The following is a 19,182-nucleotide window of genomic DNA, read 5'->3' as shown; positions in this document are numbered from 1 at the left end:
AAATGTTCTACTGTGTAGTTCTTTGGTCACTAGTGAGGTTTAACATTGTTTTCCATAAGTTCATTGATTCCAAATTCGTCTTTGATTTGAGGTCATTAGAAATAACATGTGGTCTGTAAAATCATGGCTCCAGGAAATCTCATTTCTTGGACTATCTCTGATCTTTGATTGTACTGCCTTGTTCTGCTTGAAAGGAAAGCCAGGGGGAGTCCTAGAGGAAAGCCTGGGTTGAAGAGTGACCTTGGAGAGAGGCGGTCACTATGGCATTCCTGGCTAGCCCTGCGGCTAGGGTATGGGAGGTCCTCACAGGGCCAAGCAGGAAGGCATCTGGCTCAAGTACCCTTAAGTAGCTCTTTCACTCTCCTCATTCTTCCCCAGACGTGATGGAACCGACCAGGTTCTCCAATCTGGATCTGAGGGAAGAAGACTCAGATGATTCTTCTTTGACCCTGGACCTGTCCCAGCTCTCCATGCTGCCCCACCTGGCTGACCTGGTCAGTTACAGCATCCAAAAGGTCATCGGCTTTGCCAAGATGATCCCAGGGTTCAGGTAAGAAGAGTCAGACTCCTAGACTGAGCTAGAAGAAGGCTTGGAGATCACCAATCTACTGCTTCTCAACACAGGGACTCAGACCCTACCCCAGACCTCCTATGTCAGAATCTCTGGGAAGTGTGGCCCATCCAGCATTACCCAGCAGGCCAGCACTGGAGAGCTATCTGTCCCCCACAGTTTCTGGATGACAGAACAGAAGCCCAGAGAGGTTCAGTGGCCGGCCAGGATCATTTTCTTGTGCTGGAACCAGCATGTGTCAGAGCCAAGGTCTAGAATTCCAAGTTCACTGCCGTGTGCACTCTGGCTGGCTTGGGTCTAATCCTCATGTTAACCCTTTAAATTAAACCTCCTTTAACCCTCCACACCCAAATCTGAAACCAAAATGAAGTGATAGGAGAAACGGTTGTGCAAGGGGACTTGTGAAATAATTTAGGGATCCCAGGGGAATACAGGTTTCCTGGCACACATAACTGGGGCCTCCTTCACCCAAATTTCTGTGAAGAGGGCTTTTCCTAACCATCCTGAGACCTTTGCCCAAACAGGTAGGTGTAAGGAGTCCTACTGGAGTAAAGATAGTCTGTTATAGACTCACTGATACAAATTTCATTCAACTGTTTTATTGTTTTGGTAATAAATGGCACATATACTTACATTTAAATAGCCATGCAGCGTCAAATGTTCTTAAAGTAAGATAAAGTATAGATGCTTTTAGTAGAATGTTGGGAGATAGTCATATCTATATTGACACATTATTTATATCATTTGGAGGACAGCCATACAACACGTATACAATGTGGTTGAGAAAGGGAAAGAAAGCAATCACTAGCAATTCCTGTTGGCATCAGGTCAAGGAGCAATATTTGCAGTTGCCAGCAGCAGGGGCTTCTGAGGGCTTTCTAGAGGCCAGTGCTCAGATTCGGTGCTGGAACTCTGGGAGCCCAAAATTATTTGACATTGGCCAGCTCTGACTGGAAACTCGTGTGATATGCTATTTATTGTTTTGTGACTCTCTCTGCCACGCAAGGAAGCCATCAGTCACTGTCTCAATGACTGCATCGACAGCTAGATGGTGCTAAGTCAGAGCGCCAAGCCCAGTTCTTCCCAGGTTGTGTCTGCCCTGAGACAGCTGGCTCTGTGTGATTTCATGCCTCTCAGCCACTCAGACATCGGGGGCCCTCCTGTGCTCTTCCCCGGGAATTTTTGTGAAGACTGTAAAGAAGAGAAAGACATCAAACTTGCTTACTAAAGCAAGACACCCTTGAGACACGCCTACTGCATTGCACGTTTTGGTTGCAGAAGGAGCAAGGGCCACTGTGGCATCCGGCAGGAATGAGTGTCACCTGTGAGCTCAGTGTTGCTCTGGGCCTGGGACTTACCCTCCAGAGCCTTTCCTTGGAACTGACAATGCATTCCGCTCAGCGCAAGTTCCAGCTCCCTCCCACACTCTTCAAGTCAGTGTTTGCAAACTCAGTCTGTTCCCAAGCCTTGTTTTGTGTAAACAGCTAGAGACAAGAACACTTCAAGGTGCTGATGGATAGTGGTAGCACCTGGCTTCTGTCCCAGCCCCAGGGAGCAGTCCTCAGCTATGCAGGGTCGTCTTTCCTAGCCTGGTGGGGAGCTGGAGCACAGGGTCCCCGAAGCTCTGTCCAGATGCTCGGGTTTGCTGGTTCTAAGTGGTGGCTGGGACGGCATACTTGGCAACACTGTCCTTAAAAAAGCCATTAATTTAACCCGGTGACCCCAGTGCTGCACGCCCCCCCCGCCCTGTAGTAAGTAACCCAAACCCCCATTTTTCTCCCATGCCTTTGGTCCCCATCCCTGACCCTTGCCACCTATACTCTGACACAAATAGCATGACCCAGCCCTTAATGTGTCTCTCCAAGGATGAGTTGTAGTCCACTCCCTTCCTTCCGTATCCAGCCTCGTTTTCCACAGTTCCCTAGTCTAGCCGTGCAGTCGTGGCTGAAGCAAGGTATATGGGAGCAGACACTGAAACAATCCAGCTGCTAATCCCGAATTGGTTACATCGATTCCGCACGTGCTTGGGTTGGCTTCTCTCTCTTCAGTGTGACTTAGGAAATCTCAGAATGGAAGGTATCCCAGTAAAAATGGAGCAGGCCTGGCCAAGAGCTCTGGGGATGGGGGGACACTGATGTGGATTCTCTCTGTGACTGGGCAGAGGCAACACTGAGCCTGGACGGAGGCCAGAGCCCAGGGTGTGGTGGACCCCAGGTAGGGCCAGCCCCACAGCTCTCCAGCTCTGCTGGTTTCTATGCTTAGAGATTCTGTTTTTCCAAGAAGTGAGAGAACAGGGCTGCGTCCCTGGTGGCTTTGATCCTGCTGCCTGTAGGCAGGGGTGGAGGGTGTGGGGAGGGCAGGATGAGACTTCCGTGTGGGTGAGTGCAGGGGGGTGGAGGGGGCAGGCTGAGACTCCAGCGCAGGCATGGGACCAAAGTGGGGCGGGACTGAATAGGCCTGCTGGGTGTGAACTGCGCTGTGGTGTGCCTTGGCCCGGCTCCTGCTTCACACCTCCCCTCCCTCAGCCTCTCCGTCTGCACCCCACAAATCTCCCATCCTCAGTGCTTCAAAAGAAAGGCTTAGAGGTGGGGCGCCTGGGTGGCTCAGTCGGTTGAGCATCTGCCTTCAGCTCAGGTCATGATCCCACGTTCTGGGATCGAGCCCCGCGTCGGGCTCTCTGCTCGGCAGGGAGTCTGCTGCTCCCCCTACTTGTGCTCTCTCTCTCTCCCTCTGTCAAATAGATAAATGAAATCGGAAGGAAGGAAGGGAGGGAGAGAGGGAGGGAGGGAGGGAAAAAGCCTGCCTGGAGGAAGTGGTATCAGGAGTAGCATCTAAATGGCCAGGAGCCATCTTGGATCTGAGAACCAAGGACCCCCAGGTTTCATTGCCAACAGAGGGGTAAGACAGACCAGGCCAAACCAGCTAGAGCCCAGCCCTCTGGACGAAAGACCTTTGACCTCACTGCCATTTCCATTCCCAGTGGCTCCTTCCTGGGTCAAAGGCCTGAGGCCAGTGCGTCCCTCCTCCCATGTCCTCTCCTCTGTCTTCACTTGGTCATCTATGTAACAAACAGCTTCTTCCATAAACTGTGAAGGATACAAGTTGACGAGGACACAGTTCCTGACCTCCAGGGCTCAGTGTCTGATGGAAGAGATAGACAGTGAGACAATTGCGGTGAAGAGATAAGAACCAAGAGAGGCCTGCTGGAAGTACCGTGGGAATGCAGGCGAGGAGGGGCCAGGCTGTGCCTGGAGGTGGGGACGACCAGAGAGCCACGCCTCTCGCACCTCGCAGGTACCCCGAAGCAGCCGGCAGCTGGGGTGAAAACTGATCGGGGATATAAATAGTACACAGGCCCAGGGAGGAGGCACAGAGGGGAGCTGGCACCTGTCAGCGGGCAGGAGGTCTCTTACTGATTTCCCCTTCGTTTCCACCTATACCCCCACCTGCCACCATCCCCTCTTCTGGCTGCGACTTGCACTTAGAAAGTCCCTGGGATTCTGGGCTATAATCTGAGGTCATTCTAGGTTTGCTTTCATAGAAGCCGCTTGCCTGGATCACAATAGGCAAGGGGCCCCTGAAACCTCTCTGGCAAGGCACACGAGGGATTTCTTCACTTACGGCACTCGTTCCGAATGGGCCATTGAACAAAGGTTATGTACAAAGAAACGCCTCACAGAATTACTGACAATGGCGAAAGTTAGAAGCAACCAAAATGTCCAAAAATAGGTGGATGGGAGACTGATTAAATAACTTGTAGTATGTCGATAAGATATAATTTAATGCAACTCGCTGTGGACTAGGCTAAAGAAATGTTCTTGATGCAGGAAGTGGGACACAGGATTACTATGAACGCAAGCATGTTTTAAAAAGAGAGAACCGCGGAGCATCTGGTGGCTCAGTGGGTTGGGCATCAGACTTGGTTTCTGCTCAGGTCATGACCTCATGGGTCCTGAGGTTGAGCCCCAAGACGAGCTCCACACTCAGCAGGGTTCTGCTTGAGGATTCTCTTCTCCCCCTTCCCCAACTCACGCACTTGTGTGCACAGGGGCGTGCTCTCTTTTTCTCTCCCTCTCTCTCTCTCTCTCACAAATAAATAAATAAATTTAAAAAGAGAGAGGGAGAGAGAAAGAGAGAGATTTGCTTTAAAAAAAGATAAGAAGGAAATACACCAAAATGGTCATTGCTGTTATGAGCAATTTTTATTTGCTTTTATATTTTTCCTGTATTTTGCAAAGATTTCATAATGAGCGCCTTTTACTGTAAAATGAGTTAAAACCAAAATGAGGCAGTAGTGTTTAAAATGTGTATTGAGCATCGAGGGGGAAGTGACAAGGGTAGTGAGATATCTAGACGCCGTGTCATCGGGGCTGTCTGTCCTGGAGAAGACACAGGAGCACATGGTAACTTTCTTTAAATGGTTAAAAGACGCCCCATGGCTAATGGCGAAGTCTGGCTCTGTGTTCCTTGAGAGGCCAGAGCTACAAGCAGTGGATGAATGTGTCATCCTGTGGGTGTAGCTCAAAAGAAGAAGAAGCTATTAACCCAGGAGTTAACCTCAGGGCTATATCCAGAGACCTCAAGTACCCCGGCCCCGGAACCTCCTGGAACTGTAGGGAACGCGGAAGAAGGAAATGGATCGCATAGCGTCTAGGGGGGGCCTTCCAGCTCTAGCACTTTGAAATTGTTTTCAGTGCAGACCCTTTGTGGCCATCCTAACCGTCACCTATCACCTGTTGGTACAGACCTCTCGTCTGTCAACATCTGCTTCCCATCTCTCCACATACACAGTCCAGCCACGGAGAGGATGGCAGCCCTTCCACCAGATATCCAGGTGGAAATGCACCGTCAGGAAGAGAAAAGGAGGGAAAACTGGAAGCAAGTTGATTTGTGGGTGCTGCTTTTTCCTTGTCATTGTTCAGGCAAGCCCAGCCCGTGACTCAGAATATGGAACTAGTCATTGGCCTCTTGACTCATCAGCACGCATTGACTGACCTTGTCGTGCTCAGGGCTCAGTAATCATTGTGTGGGGAACACTGAGGGAATTGGGGAGTGCTGGCCCTCAGGTAGCTTGCCTACTTGCTGTTCAGAGCCACAGACAAGCGCGCAAAGAGCAGAGCTGAAGGGGGAAGGGCAAAGTGGGAGTGCAAGCAGCAGCCGGCCGTGAAGAAATGGCTCTAATTCTACTGAAGGTGATCAGGGGCTGGGGGGCTCCGAGGAAGACCTCACCGGGTACAGAGTCAGGAAGATAAGTTGGAGCAGCAGAAGCCAGGCATTCTCGGCTGGAGCTGTCACATGCCCAGAGGCAAGCTGGCGTAAGGACGCACGACACTGTGGAGTGGTCAGAAGTTGCCAGCATGGAGGGTTGGTGGAGTTTGGGAAGAGGGCTGGAGCCAAGACATGGAGCCAACAACAGTTTGGAGCCAAGGCATGGAGTACTGGCTTGATTCAGAGGGGGATGAGAGTCAGTGAGGGTTTCCAAGCCTGGGCGAGGTCTCCCTGTAGCAGCCATAAGCACCATGGAGGAGAGACCCGAGAAACTCTTGGTTCCAGAGTTCTAATAAGAGGCAACTGAAAAAGGTGACAGAGCTCTGAACCAGAACAGTCCTGATGGTAATGGGAAGGAGGTCGAGGGCTCAAGAGATGTCCTGGAGACGGAGTTGGCTGAGCTCTACTTCTGGGAAGGACCAGAGGACAGGAGGGGGAGAAAAGGAAGGCATGAGAGGTGTTGAAGATGACCGTGGCCATACCTCTTGCTGACCTCCACATTGCCGCTGTAACCCTGAGAGCTTCCCCAGGCTCTTCTTCCTGTCCCTAATAGCTCTGGCCGCTTAGGCCTGGGGACACTGGTGAGTCCCGGGGGTTTCCCTGCCTTAGTAACTGAGCTCATTTTCTTGCAGCCTTGGTGCACAATCACAGTCTCGAGATGTTCTCCTTCGGGGAAACAGGTTTTTTTCCTTTCTGATCAGACCACCAGCTCCTCAGTGAAGGACCTGGCTGGCACCTGTCAAAACACCATATTGATTTGTGTGACTTGAAGTTCTTGACGAGTAACCCAACTCCTCCCTGTCCTCCCTGGCAGAGACCTCACTTCTGATGACCAGATCGTGCTGCTGAAGTCAAGTGCCATCGAGGTCATCATGTTGCGCTCCAACGAGTCCTTCCTCCTGGACGACATGTCCTGGACCTGTGGCAGCCAGGAATACAAGTACCGCATCAGTGATGTAGCCAAAGGTACCTTTGGGCCCCAACTCCACCCAATCCAGCTCCCAGACTCTGGCTCCGCCCTTCCTGGGGTCATGGGCCCCGATCAGGTTCATCGGAGGGGGCTAGGCGGCAGGAGGGAGAGAAGGGTGAGAGGCAGGCCCAGTCAGGGTTGGAGGTGGGGCAGGGTGGTTTGGGTAGACGGCTCCTCAGTTCAGCCCACAGCATCTGGCCATCTTTCTCATAGCCGGACACAGCCTGGAGCTGATTGAGCCCCTCATCAAGTTCCAGGTGGGGCTGAAGAAGCTGAACTTGCACGAGGAGGAGCATGTCCTGCTCATGGCCATCTGCATTGTCTCCCCAGGTACAGGGTCTAGCAGTGGGGAACTCGCGGACCTGGGGCNCGGGGGGGGGGGGGGGGGGGGGGGGGGGGACGTGAAGCACTAAGCGCAGCGCAGCCGAGGGCCAGCAGGGCAATCTGGAAGGGGGAGGGGCAAAAGGGGAGAGAGAGACAAGGAAACACCCACTTTGCTGGGTTTGCACAGCCCATGTGAAATGTGTAAGCTGAGAGGTCCTTCACTGCTTTTGGCCCTGAGACCACGGGTGGTTCATAGGTGGGACTCTGAGGAACCAGATAAATGGGGTTTCTCAGGCCGTAGACAGGCCTGGATGTTCCCAGTCCTCAGGTTCTGCTCTTGGGTGAACTGGACTGAACTTTGCCAGCACTTGAGATCACCTGTGGGGTAGGGTAGAAAAACTTGGGGCTTATAGATGCTTCCGCCTCCAAAGCTTACCTGACGCATTTTGGAGGCAGTGTGCTGTGACCCTGAGCTCTTCTGTCTGTTGGGGTGGGAAGAGAGAGAGGCTGAGAAGGCGGTTATTGTGGTCCTGGGGATATTATACTGGTGATGAGGCCTAAGGGGGGGCAGCCCTGCCTTTGCCTATGTTGAGGGAACAAGCAAAATGGCCTCTGATCAGGGATGGGCTGGGGACCCATGGAAGGAACGTGGGCTCCTCCCCCACCCCGGCGCAGCCAGCATTCACTCATTCATGATTCCTACACTCAGCGATGACTTGTTGAGCCCCTGCTGGGTCCTGGGCCCTGTTCTGGGCATTAGGATTCAGCAGCAAACAGGACACAGACATTAAAGGATTAAAGGAGGAGATATTAAACAGTTACTATTTCATGACTAAGTTTAATGTGATGAAAGTTTAAAAATAAAGAAGTGTCTGATACTAGAGCAGGGTACAATAGAAGGAGAGAACTCGACGCAGTCTGGGGAATGGAGGTAGCTGGTCATCGGGAATGGCCCTCTTGAGGAAGATCTTTTAAGCTGTTACCTGAAGGATCAGTAAGAGGCGAAGACACGAGAGCTGAGTTCCAGGCAGGGGGAACACAAATGTGAAGGCTGGAGGCCAGAGCGCACGGCACGTCGGGATACTGATGGACCCATGGAGCACAGAGACGGAGGGAGAGAGTTGAGCTGGAGACAGGGCCGGATGGGACCTGGGAGACTTGACCAAGATTGCAAGGGAAGTCATTGAGAGGCTTTAGGGAGGACTGTGGTGTCACAGGCCGCAGCCCTACAGGGGTGACCTAGGAAGATGCCGGCATTGGGCGTCTGTCTGGGGGTGGGGGTTGTGGGGAGACGGAATGTTAAGGGACCTGGCTCAGAGCTGTGCCTTCTTCTCCTGTCTCCCTGTGCTCGCAGACCGTCCTGGGGTGCAGGACGCAGCGCTGGTGGAGGCCATCCAGGACCGCCTGTCTAACACACTGCAGACCTACATCCGCTGCCGCCACCCGCCGCCGGGCAGCCACCTGCTCTACGCCAAGATGATCCAGAAGCTGGCCGACCTGCGCAGCCTCAACGAGGAGCATTCCAAGCAGTACCGCTGCCTCTCCTTCCAGCCCGAATGCAGCATGAAGCTCACACCCCTCGTGCTGGAGGTGTTCGGCAATGAGATTTCCTGACCAGGGCGGCCTGCCCTGGCACCTGGGCGAGGCTGCTCATCTGGGGCCTTGTGCCCTGGCCTGGGGCCGCCTGCTGCCCTGCAGACCGGATTCCTACCCCCTCCGGAGTTCAGCCCCTCCTCCTGCACCTCCCCTCCCCAGCCAGGCCACCCTGTGTCCTGTCCAGCCTAACACCAGGTCTCCCTTTCCTGCCGGCCGCAGGCTGCCCCCAGTCCCTTGAGACCTCAGTCACGAGGAGTTGCTGTTTATTTGACGAAGAAACTCAAGTGGGGGCAGAGGGCAGATGCGGAAGAGGGGCCTTGCCCAGGGATGGCCCTCCCGCTCTGAAAGTGGCTGCTGGCTGATGCCGAGGGAACAGGCAGGCGGGAGAAACGAAGCCATTCCTCAGGGACAGAGACACCTGTACCTCCCCCCGCTCCAGGCCCGTTTGTCCAGAGCCAAGCGGGGACGTCCTTCCCCCTGCCCCACCCATGATAATTAACTCGCCACGACCCCCACCCCTCACGCCCCATCTCATCCTGCCGCCAGCCTGTGCTGTTTTGTCCCGGGGCAGTGTGCCACGATGGGGCCTTCTCCCTTTGCCTTCCCAGCCCTGGCCTGTCTAGGACGCTCACTGCCAAGGATGACCAAAAACGAGGTGACAAAGGTCACATCTCCCCCCCTCACCCACCTCTGCTGGCCAAAGGGCACTCGCCTAACACCTCAGTGCCCACCTTCATCCCGTTGCTATGGTAACCCTGGAAGTAGGTATGGTCAGGTGGGCTTTTTCCCCAAGGGAGGGACCCCCTAGCCCAGAACCCACCCGCTGAGAGGCCCAAGGGGGAACAAGAGCGGGGCCCAGGAAGTGGGGGACGGGCAAACCCAGCCTCATAGAAGAGTGGTAGATGGTGGCCACAGCTGTCCCTGTCGCCAAGCCCATGGCTCCTTGACCTGTATCTAAGAGGTTGGTGGAGGCCAGAGCTCTCCTTCCAATGATCTAGGTGGCAAGAGTGAGTCACCCCCAGGTTGCAGAGAAATGCCCAGCAGCACCCTCATCCTCACCCTGCCTCCCTTACCTCCCACTCAGAAGAGAGAGAACCAGTGGCCGTGGGTGCTGGAGGGGCCTCACCCTAGGATGGTCAAGGGGGGTCCTGAGATGGACACACGCTCCCAAAGCCCCCACGGTCTGGGGAAGCAGTGCCCCTCCGCCTACCCGCGGCGCCACCTCTTTTCCACCTGGCAAGGGGGGATGGAAGAGAAGAACGGCAGACCCCACCAGCCCAGGCCATGCCCTCCCGGGGGCCCATCTGGGTGTCGCTCCAAGACTGCCGTCCCCCAGAACCCAGGAGCTAATGCTCCAACACCTCGCTGCGGCCGGAGGGAGAGCGGGCTGGCCTTGCATGGCTAGGCCGAGAGAGCATCTAGGGGTGGAGACATGTGGGGCTGGTTCCCTTCTTATTCTCACTCCACCCCCCCAAATTCGAAAGGGATGGGGGGCACTTAACTTCAGACTCCGTTTGCCCTTCCATAGCCGGCCGAACCCAGGAGGTGGGAGCTCTTACTGTTTCCTCTGGGGTGGGGTCCCCGGGAGAGTGAGTTGTAGGTGTGTGGGACCATGGGGAGGGGCTCCCTCCAGGAGTCAGAGAGGGTCCCTCAGATCATTGCTTGAGTTTGGGGAATGTGGCTGCCTTCGGTGTTGTTTCTTCCAGTGGAGAAACCGCTGACAGCCACATTTCGCACGGCACAGTACCCTCGCATGGCTGAGGCTGCCGTTTCTGAGCTGGGAGTTGTTTCAGAATCAGACTCCGTTTTGTACCACATTCTAAGGCAGCAGGCAGTAGGCACCACTGATGAGGAGATATTTATGGGGGAAAAGCTTACATTGTAAACAAATCCTATACGTCAGTTATTGTTATTGTCCTTGCTGTTATTTCACAATGAGGGAGAGGCCCCTGTTGGATTTTAGCTGCAGAAGACATTGGTCTAGCATGCTAGTGGGGGGGGGGGGTTAAAAATCGCTTCACTAGTTCAACTCCCTTGCTAAAGAAAACCTGAGCCTTGGAGGAGGGTGTGGTCCCCCAAGCTCAGACAGCTAGTTGGAAAGAGCTCCAGGGATGCGCCTGGTCTGTGGACTCCCGGGCCAGTGCTCTGTTCGGTACACCACACTTGAGCTCAGACCCCGTTTCCCCCTCCCCTGAAGGCTGCCCTAGTCCCGTAGGGGAGGGTCTGGATTTTAGACAGCAAATCTAGATCCTGGATCCCCTGCGTTCCTCCCCTGAGTTGTCACCCTGCTGACCCATCAGGAGGAGGAGGAGGGACACCTCAGCCTGTGTCTCAATGTGAATCAGACCCCCCCTCCCCAATGTGGCCCTGGCCGGATGGGGTCTCTGCCTCAGCTCTGTATAATGCTGTTGCCTTATCAATAAAGTGCATTTGTCTTTATAATATTTCCACCTTCCCAGTTCTCCCTCTGGCCCTACCTTCTCCAGGGCACCCCACTGGACACCCTGGAAACATCAGCTCAGCCCTGGGGCCCGCGACACCAGCTCACTATCAAAGAGAAGTCTAGGAGTTGGGGAGGAAAAGACAGGAGGAAAAGCGAGGTTTCCCAGGAAGTCGGGGCCTCCCAATAGAGAAGGTTGGAATGTAAGACAGATCCGGGGAAAGGAATAAAGGAGCAAAAGAAGTCTTTACAGAGTTCCTCCTGAGTGATTTCCACAGAGAATAACAAGTAGCCAGAAATTTGTCAAATAAACAAATGAAGAAAGCTTTGCGTATGGTAATAAAATTAGCTTATACTTAGATAGCACTTACTTTGGGCAAGTATCGCTGTAAATAAATGCATTATGCAAACCAGCTTGCTCTACCCTTACGCGGACCCCAGGGGTGCTGGGCCACTAGGAACCCTGCCTGATGGAGGGGTAACTTGCCCGAAGGCCCCCTGGTGGGAAGTGACAGAGATGGGACTTGAACCCTTGGCAGCTGGCTCCGGAAGCCATCAGTTAACGGCTGCACTATTCTGCTTCCAACTGAGTTGAGGACCCCAACAAATGCCAGATAATCTTGTCCTCTCTCTGCCGCAGAGGACGTGAGGGGGTTCCCGCTCCCCAAGTAGGCCCTGACATGCGGAAGCTGGCAGTGGTCAGTCAAACAGTGCTCTGCTCACAGAAAGCATGGGTCACACGTGTTGGGTCCAGAGAACCTCAAGAATGAGAAGCAGGCCACTGTTGACAAAAACGTGCCTCGTATTCGAAATGCTGCGACTCAGAGAATCGCAAATGCGTCCTGTGCCTAAACGGACTCCCAGGGGACCCGAGGAGCTGACGCACCCCACTCCGTTCCCCAAGGAAGTGAGGTGTATGATAAAAGCTGCACCCCAAATGCAGCAAGCAAAAAGACCCAGCCAAAGACACGGTGCCGCGCTCTGTGGACGGGGAAATCGTGCGCGACCGGTGCATTTATTTAAGGGTAAGTCGGTTAGTCTGGAAACCCGTAGATGTGATTTACTTTAATTTTTCAGAAGTAGCTGTAAATGGGGCACCTGGGTGGCTCACTTGAGTTAAATGTCTGCCTTTGGCTCAGGTCATGATCCCAGGGTCCTGTGATCGAGCCCCTGCTCTGCCCGGGAGTCTGCTTCTCTCTCTACCTTTGCCTGCCGCTCCCGCGGCTTGTCCTCTCTCTGTCTCTCTGTCAAATAAATAAAATCTTAAAAAAAAAAACAAAAAAAAGAAGAAGTATCTGTAAAGATTTCAGAGAAAGGCTACAGTGTGTCACCAGGAGATGGGATGGTAGTAGGAGAATTGGGGATAGAGCCCGAGGGCTATTTTGTCATGAAAGATGAATGGGCTTCGAGAAGGAAATCAACAGCTGCATAAATGCGCGTGTCTCTGGCTGGAGGAGTGTGAAGAGGAAGGTCTTGTAAACCTTTAGAAAGATCTGATTTAGCATTTTATGGACGATCTAGAAAAATACAGAATCTCCAAGGCTGTGTGTGACCATAAACTGAGAGGAAGGCACCCCCAAAAGACCTCAGGCTTAGGATAAAGCGATGTGAAGTTTTCCTGTTGCAAGCTTTGGTTCTATACCCGTGCTGTTCCATACCGCAGCCACGGGTGACTATTAAAGTTGAAATTCATTAGAAGTAAATAAAAATAAACATTTAGCTCTTCAGTGGCGCTGGCCACATTTCCAGGGCTACGGGAATGGACAGTCCAGACCAAGAATATTTCCCTCGCTGCACGAAACGCTATTGGACGGTGCTGGTCCCCACAAGGCATTCTTATCTGGTACCAGTCGTGGGTGATAGGCTTCTGTTGATCTGTTGGGCAGGCAGCCCCTATACTAAACTCTAGCTTTTCATAGAAGCTACAAAGGACACATCCTCCCTTTACACCAGGCAAGGCTGTAACTGGGCTGCTGTGAACAGGTCTGCCCCTTAAAGGAGTCAAAAAAGAAAAATACAGGCTGAGGGGTTGATAGCTCAGAGCTTTATGCGGTGTAAATAGGTTAGCAGTGTGCGGGGAAATAGGGGTTTCTTCAGCCCTGGGGGCTTGCAGACAGGGCCTGTCTGGAATGGGGAGGGCCCACGGTGGCCAGTCGGTGTCTCCTGCTTCAGCCAGGGCTCCTCAGAGGCTGTCTGCAGGGCGGGGTCAGTCTCCCAGCATGGCCCAGGGGACGTCTCATCCCACCCGTGTCCTGTGGGGGATCAGTACTCAGGGTAGGCAAGAAGCCCATGAGGCTCCTGGGCCAGTCTGTGCACAGGGGGGTGAGAAGCGGTGGCTGCTGGTGGGGTCCCTGCTTGCAATCTCCATATTTGGATGGGCCAGACAGGATATGTGAGCGAGCGTTCCTGGTCGGGTGCCCAGGTAGCTGACTCTGAAATGCAGAGTGAAGTACCTAGAGCTTATTGAAGGGAGGTCTCAGGACCACCAGCTTCAGTGACAGGGAAGCAAGTGGGTCAGGAAGGGGGAGAGGTCGGGCTGTGGCGTGATCTCAACCACGGTCTCAGCTAACTCTGATGGGAGTTCTGAAACTGGGATGACCCTTCACGTGGCCCCAAGTTGAGGTGAGGAAACGGTTTTTTTCCCCTTGCATCAGCAAGTCATTGGATGCTGGCAGTCCCCAGGAGGAGAGTGTGACCTTGACAGGACCTTGAGCTGGGTGGCTCTTGGTGGGACTGGGCGGGGCGGTGCGGGAGGGACAGGGTTTTCTTCACAGTTTGTATAACCAGACTGGGCCTTTCAGAGTGGGCTGCTATGCCTGGGGGAGGGTCCAGAAGGCTTCCAGGCCCTGCCCTTTGGCTCCTGGAGGGGGACCCCAAAAGTTCCTGGAGCTCCATCCAGAGGAGGGTGTTCCTGGCCGCTTCCCAGCTAGGGACGCTCTAGTGCTTTTTTCCTAAATCATCTTGAACTTCACCACTAGGTGGTGCTACTGCCCTACCGGGACAGGCTTGAGCGACTTGCTCTGTCTCCTGCTCCCGCCTCTATCTCCGCGAAGGCTGCTGAGATCCAGCCAGGTCCTGACTCCCTGCTGCTGGAGGCACCTGGTGCTGTTTCCGTCTCCTCACACCAGGGACCAAGTAGGATGGCCAAGGGACCTGCTCTCTGGCTTCCCAGGCTGTCTCTGGAAACACAGCCCGGGGCGGGGGGATCTGACACACCTTAGCCAAGCGCCCCCCAAGACGGAGCTCTTATGCCTCTGGACGCCCTGCATGCTGGCTCCAGGTTCCCTCTGAGGTCCAGCCTGCTTGCGCAGTCCTTCAGTGCGTCCGAGCACAAGCCCCGAGCTCCGTGCGGGGGCTGCAGAGGTGAGTAAGACAATCACTGCCCCCAAGAAAGGCGCAGTCCAAGAGGAGAAGACAGACCCACAAACAGAGCACCTCCGCTGCACAAGCAGAAGCCACCAAGTAGACGGCAAGGAGATCACTCAGTGCCATGAACGGCTGGGTCACCATCCTGGCTCTGTGGGAACGTGGGCAATTTACTTAACGTTTTTAAGCCTCAGAATCTTCATCTATAGAACGGCAGCAAAACAGTGGCTACTTCTGGGTTTGCTGTAGTGATACAATCTGTGTACAAGACGTATCGGAGTCCCTGGACGTAGCCGTGACTCAGAAATGCCGGGCAGCATCATAATGGGGCTTGAGAGTAGAGGGTCAAGTAAGTTTTCATTAGGAGTTGACATTGCTCCCGTCCTCTGACCACTCATCCTCGATGAGCCCTCTGGGGGCTCACGCCATTGGGTCTCCTTGGTCCCCCATCCAGACCTCAGCGTCAGGCCCAGGGCTCCTGCTCCGCAAATAGCTGTTAGAGCTGGGGCAGGGCATCGTTGTGCCATCTGGCCACCAGGGGGCAGGTATGCAACTGAATAAGCCTAGACCAGCCCCCACCTAAACAGCCCTGCTGGGCAGAGAGGTGAGGGAGAGGTGGGAGGCTAGGCACATAAATCGGAAACACACGGAACTCTAGATAATACTGTCCCCAACTTCTTCCAGTTATGCTTTTTATCAGTGTCTACTAGACACTTGCTCCTTTGGCGAGGTATGTCGCCCGCCCCGATCCAGTCTGTCTGCCTCTCACGTGTCACTGTCCAGACATTGAAACTCAAGACCTCACTGAGTCCAGCCGCCAGCAGCTCTCTGACGGTGTGCGTGCACCTTGGTGGCCTGTTTCCACACCGGTGCTTCTCAAGGCTTTGGTCTTCGGACCCCCTTCCACTATTAAACATAAGGACCCCAAAGAGCTCTTATGTGTGTGGGATCATGTCTATCAATATTGGCCATTTTGGAAATTTAAATTGAGACATTTTAAAACTATTTATTAAATTTTTAAAAATGAAAAAAAGTAACAATAATGAATGTAAGTTAACATAAATAACACGTTTTTTATTAAAAATAAACTTTTTCTGGGTGCACCTGGGTGGCTCAGTTGGTTAAGGGTCCGCCTCTTGGTTTTGGCTCAGGTCGTGATCGGATCCCCTCCTGCGACTCTGAGCTCAGCCCCTCCCCCTACTGTGTACTCTGTCTCTAAAATAAATAAACCTTTAAAAATAAATAAATAAATAAATACCCTTTTCCAAAGCGAAACAACCTAGTGACAAGACAGCATTGTTTCACAGTTTCGCCAATCTCTTTAAGGTCTGGCTCAATCGAAGGCAGCTGGAATCTCATATCTGGCTCTGCATTCATCTGTTAGGATATCACACATCATGGAACTTCTGGAAAACGCCTCTGTACACAGTGAAGGAATGAGACTGAAAAGGCAAACCATGCCTTAGTTTTATGATGAAAGTAGTTTTGACCTTGTGAGGCCCCTGCATGGGGCTCGGAGTCCCACAGGGATCTCGGACTACACGCTGAGACCCACACTGTCCGTGTGTCTATGTGGTGGTTTCCTGGGCCTGACATCCTCGATCCCCCAGTTTTCTCGACTGGGCCAACTCCGACTACTCCTACCATTGCCAGCTCAGGTTCATGCCTTTCACAAAGTCTTCCAGAACTTCACCGTGCTGTCCCAGCGTGCCTTCTCTTCGGTAGAAGCGTGGGTTCCCCCTATTGTGGAACGAAGTGTCCGTTGTGGTGCATTGTAAGTTTCTGTTTTGCCTTCGGGGCTCCCTCCCAGACTGGAATAAAGGAGGGATTCCACAAATGTTGGACTAAATGGATGAGTGAATGAATGAATACGGAGCAATGTGCTAAGCACTTCTGTGAGCTCCAAAAGATCTGGTCTTCACCAGAGATGTCAAGTGAAAAAAAAAATCTGCTTGGGTCCCTGCTAGAAAATGAAATGCAAACGGCCTTATGCAAATTTAAACACCTTCCCTTGAACTTTGGAAACTGAGAAGTTAAGTCCCTGTGGCTTCAGAACCCACATGCTCACTAACTACCTCTCCCGAAAGCATCTGCCACATCTCCCTCATTCCGCATGTGGACGCTTTGTTTTTGGACCGAAATGCAGAACTTAGCATTTATCTCGATTCTGCTTTATCTGACTTGATTTATCCCACACCGTAGCCTGCTCAGATCCTTTGAATCCTCATTTTGTCATTCAATATTCTGACCATCTCCCTGGTTATATATCTTCCCAAACTTAAGTCTGCAGACCACGTACACAGTTGACTGAGACCGAGCCAAAGGCTATGTTCTCCTGCGGCTTGACATTAGCGCACTGACCAGAAACGCTTTGGTTCAGTTGTTCCCTGGGAGCAAGGGGAGGGGGTGGGCAATGAGATATTATGTCTCTGGAGAAGAGAATAGTTGGAAAGACCCAGGCATCCACAGGAACTGGGGGAACTTGTCAATGCTTCCACAGCCCAGCCCTCCCCGGGACTCAGCAGTCTCACCCAAGCCTGAACAGACTCTTATAGAATTAGACCAGATCGGAGCCCTGGATCAGGGATCCAGGGATATCTGATACAGAGAATGCAGGGAGAGATGGAGCAAGTATCACATTCCCAGCTGGACTGTTCTGCAAATTCTGTCTGAGCTGGACTCAAGGTAGAAAGGCATAGTCTCCTAGGAGCTGGCTCCGAGGAGAGGAAGGCTGGAGGCAGTGGGCAGAACGCTCCTTAGGCGTCCTTCCTGTTGGAGAGTGGAGAAGGCACACGTAGCCCAGTCCAGCAGCTCTCATTTAGCTTCACGAGGCCTCCCCACTGCCCTTTGCACTGTTGCTCAGAATCCCACAGGGCTTCTAGAAAGGCCTGGGCCACTCTGACCCAACCCCATCTAATTAAAAAGCCTGCCTGTGAGCACCTGTGGCAGCAGGTGTGGAGCGAGGGCCGGGAGAGGGCTGGGGTCTGACTGTGTCTGTGCCTGGCTCCTCTTTTTCCATTCCCCTACCGGGATGGCCGGGTAGATCAAGCAGCCCATCTGCAAGGGACTGGCAGCCCAGGTCAGCTCAGCGCGGGTGGGGAGGACTGTGAGCTCCAGGTTCAGAGTGCCTGGAAAATCCCTTCCTAGTGTCCCCTCTGTTTTCTCCAGCCACCCCCAGCCCCACCCCCAGCTCCTGGGATTTAAATTTCTTTCCTTCTCCCAGCCTCGAGCCCTAGGGGAGCAGCCTGGAGGGGCGGTGGAGCCGCTGCTGGTATTAGAGTGGGGATGGGGAGAAATGATAAAGGGGATGGGAGAGGAGCCAGCCCCACTTCCTCTCTGATAGGACCCCACCCCAGAGGCTCCCTGCCTTCCGCTGTGTTTACAGGGAGGCCTTGAGGCGGTGGAGGAGTGGAGAGGGGGAAAGGGAACGCTGTCAGTAGGGAGGATACCAGGGGCCTTTGGAGAGGACCCGTGTTTGGTTGTTAGTTCATTCCTTGAGCAAACGCTTACCCAATGCCTCCTACCCCGGACCAGCACAGTGCTAGGCTAAGAGGGCCGTGTAGACAGAGAGAGCCCAGGTGCTCTCCCGCCCCCTCTCCCACCATTCCTGGCCCGACGGAAGCAGCCAGGCTAGTGAGGAAGAGCATGGACTTCAAAAGTAGCTTCTTCCGCCTTGGGGGGAATGACTTGAGGCCTCTGGGCCTCGGTTTCCTCACCTGTGCTGGTGACGCCTACGGAGGGTGTCGTGAAGGCGGAGTGAATGAGTACTTGGTGTTCAGAGATGTGCTGGGCGTAGCAAGTGCTTGGTAACCATTGCCCTTTATTATTAGAATTCTCATCGCCATCTGGGGACCCTCTCCTCTAAGTGGATGTCCTTTCCTTATAGGGAGCACCGTCCCCTCAACAGCACACATGGCCAAGGCCCGGCTGGAGGAGTGGAAGCTGGAGCTCGCAGGGTCAGCTCTTGCGGAGGACGAAGCTGGCACCCCACGGCGCTCACAGTCCTGCACCTGCGGCTGTCTGGAGCCGAGCCCCGCAAGGCAGGAGGAGCTGGGGGTGGAGCGCCGGTTGACCATGCCTGGCCTGAGGGTCGTCTGTTCCAGACCAGGGCTCAGCTCCACCCCATTATCTCCTCCAGCAAACCTCCTCCACCCATCAACCCCCAACCGAGATTATAGACCCTCAACTGTCTCCAACTGCTCTGATTCAGGGATAAGGCTGGACCCTTGTCCCTGCGGCTCCACACACCCCCTGGCCACCCCCACCTCTGTCCCAGGGTGGGGGCAGGCTGCCTGTTGTCTGGCTCCTGGGGAGCTGGGAGGCAGGTGTGCCCAGTGGGGAGAGATCTAAAGTCTCCCTCGTCTTCCTCTTGGCTCAGGGCTGCTCTGTCTTTCCTGTCTCTGCCGCTCTGGGGCTCTCGGCTGCTCTGGCAGTTTCTGCCTCTCTCAGGCTGCTCTTCCCCCACCCCCAGAGCACACCTGGCTCCTCACATCAGATAACCCAACCACAGCAGCTCCCCTCACCCCCACTCGGCTTCCAGTAGCCCCCTCCTCGCCCCTTGCCCTCTTCCTCCCCCTTCCTCCCCTGCCTCCCCACCTCATAGCTCCCTGACTCACCTAGATTCCGGGGTGGGGGTGGGGGTGGGGG

At 53.9% G+C, this 19,182-nt stretch overlaps 1 protein-coding gene across 1 annotated transcript in view; it reads left to right on the top strand.

Annotated features, from left to right (window-relative positions):
* VDR (vitamin D receptor) overlaps positions 1 to 11,173 on the top strand; it is a 55,237-nt gene extending 44,064 nt beyond the window's left edge. The window contains exons 7-10 of the mRNA XM_011226313.3: positions 379 to 550; positions 6,654 to 6,805; positions 7,023 to 7,139; positions 8,488 to 11,173. Of these exons, the coding sequence (XP_011224615.1) occupies positions 379 to 550; positions 6,654 to 6,805; positions 7,023 to 7,139; positions 8,488 to 8,747 (701 nt within the window). The 3' untranslated portion in view covers positions 8,748 to 11,173. The remainder of the gene's footprint in view (positions 1 to 378; positions 551 to 6,653; positions 6,806 to 7,022; positions 7,140 to 8,487) is intronic.
* The last annotated feature ends 8,009 nt before the right edge of the window (positions 11,174 to 19,182 follow it).

Source organism: Ailuropoda melanoleuca, chromosome 16 (genome assembly GCF_002007445.2).
Source record: "Ailuropoda melanoleuca isolate Jingjing chromosome 16, ASM200744v2, whole genome shotgun sequence".
Lineage (NCBI taxonomy): Eukaryota > Metazoa > Chordata > Mammalia > Carnivora > Ursidae > Ailuropoda > Ailuropoda melanoleuca.
This window is presented reverse-complemented; position numbering and strand designations above follow the sequence as displayed.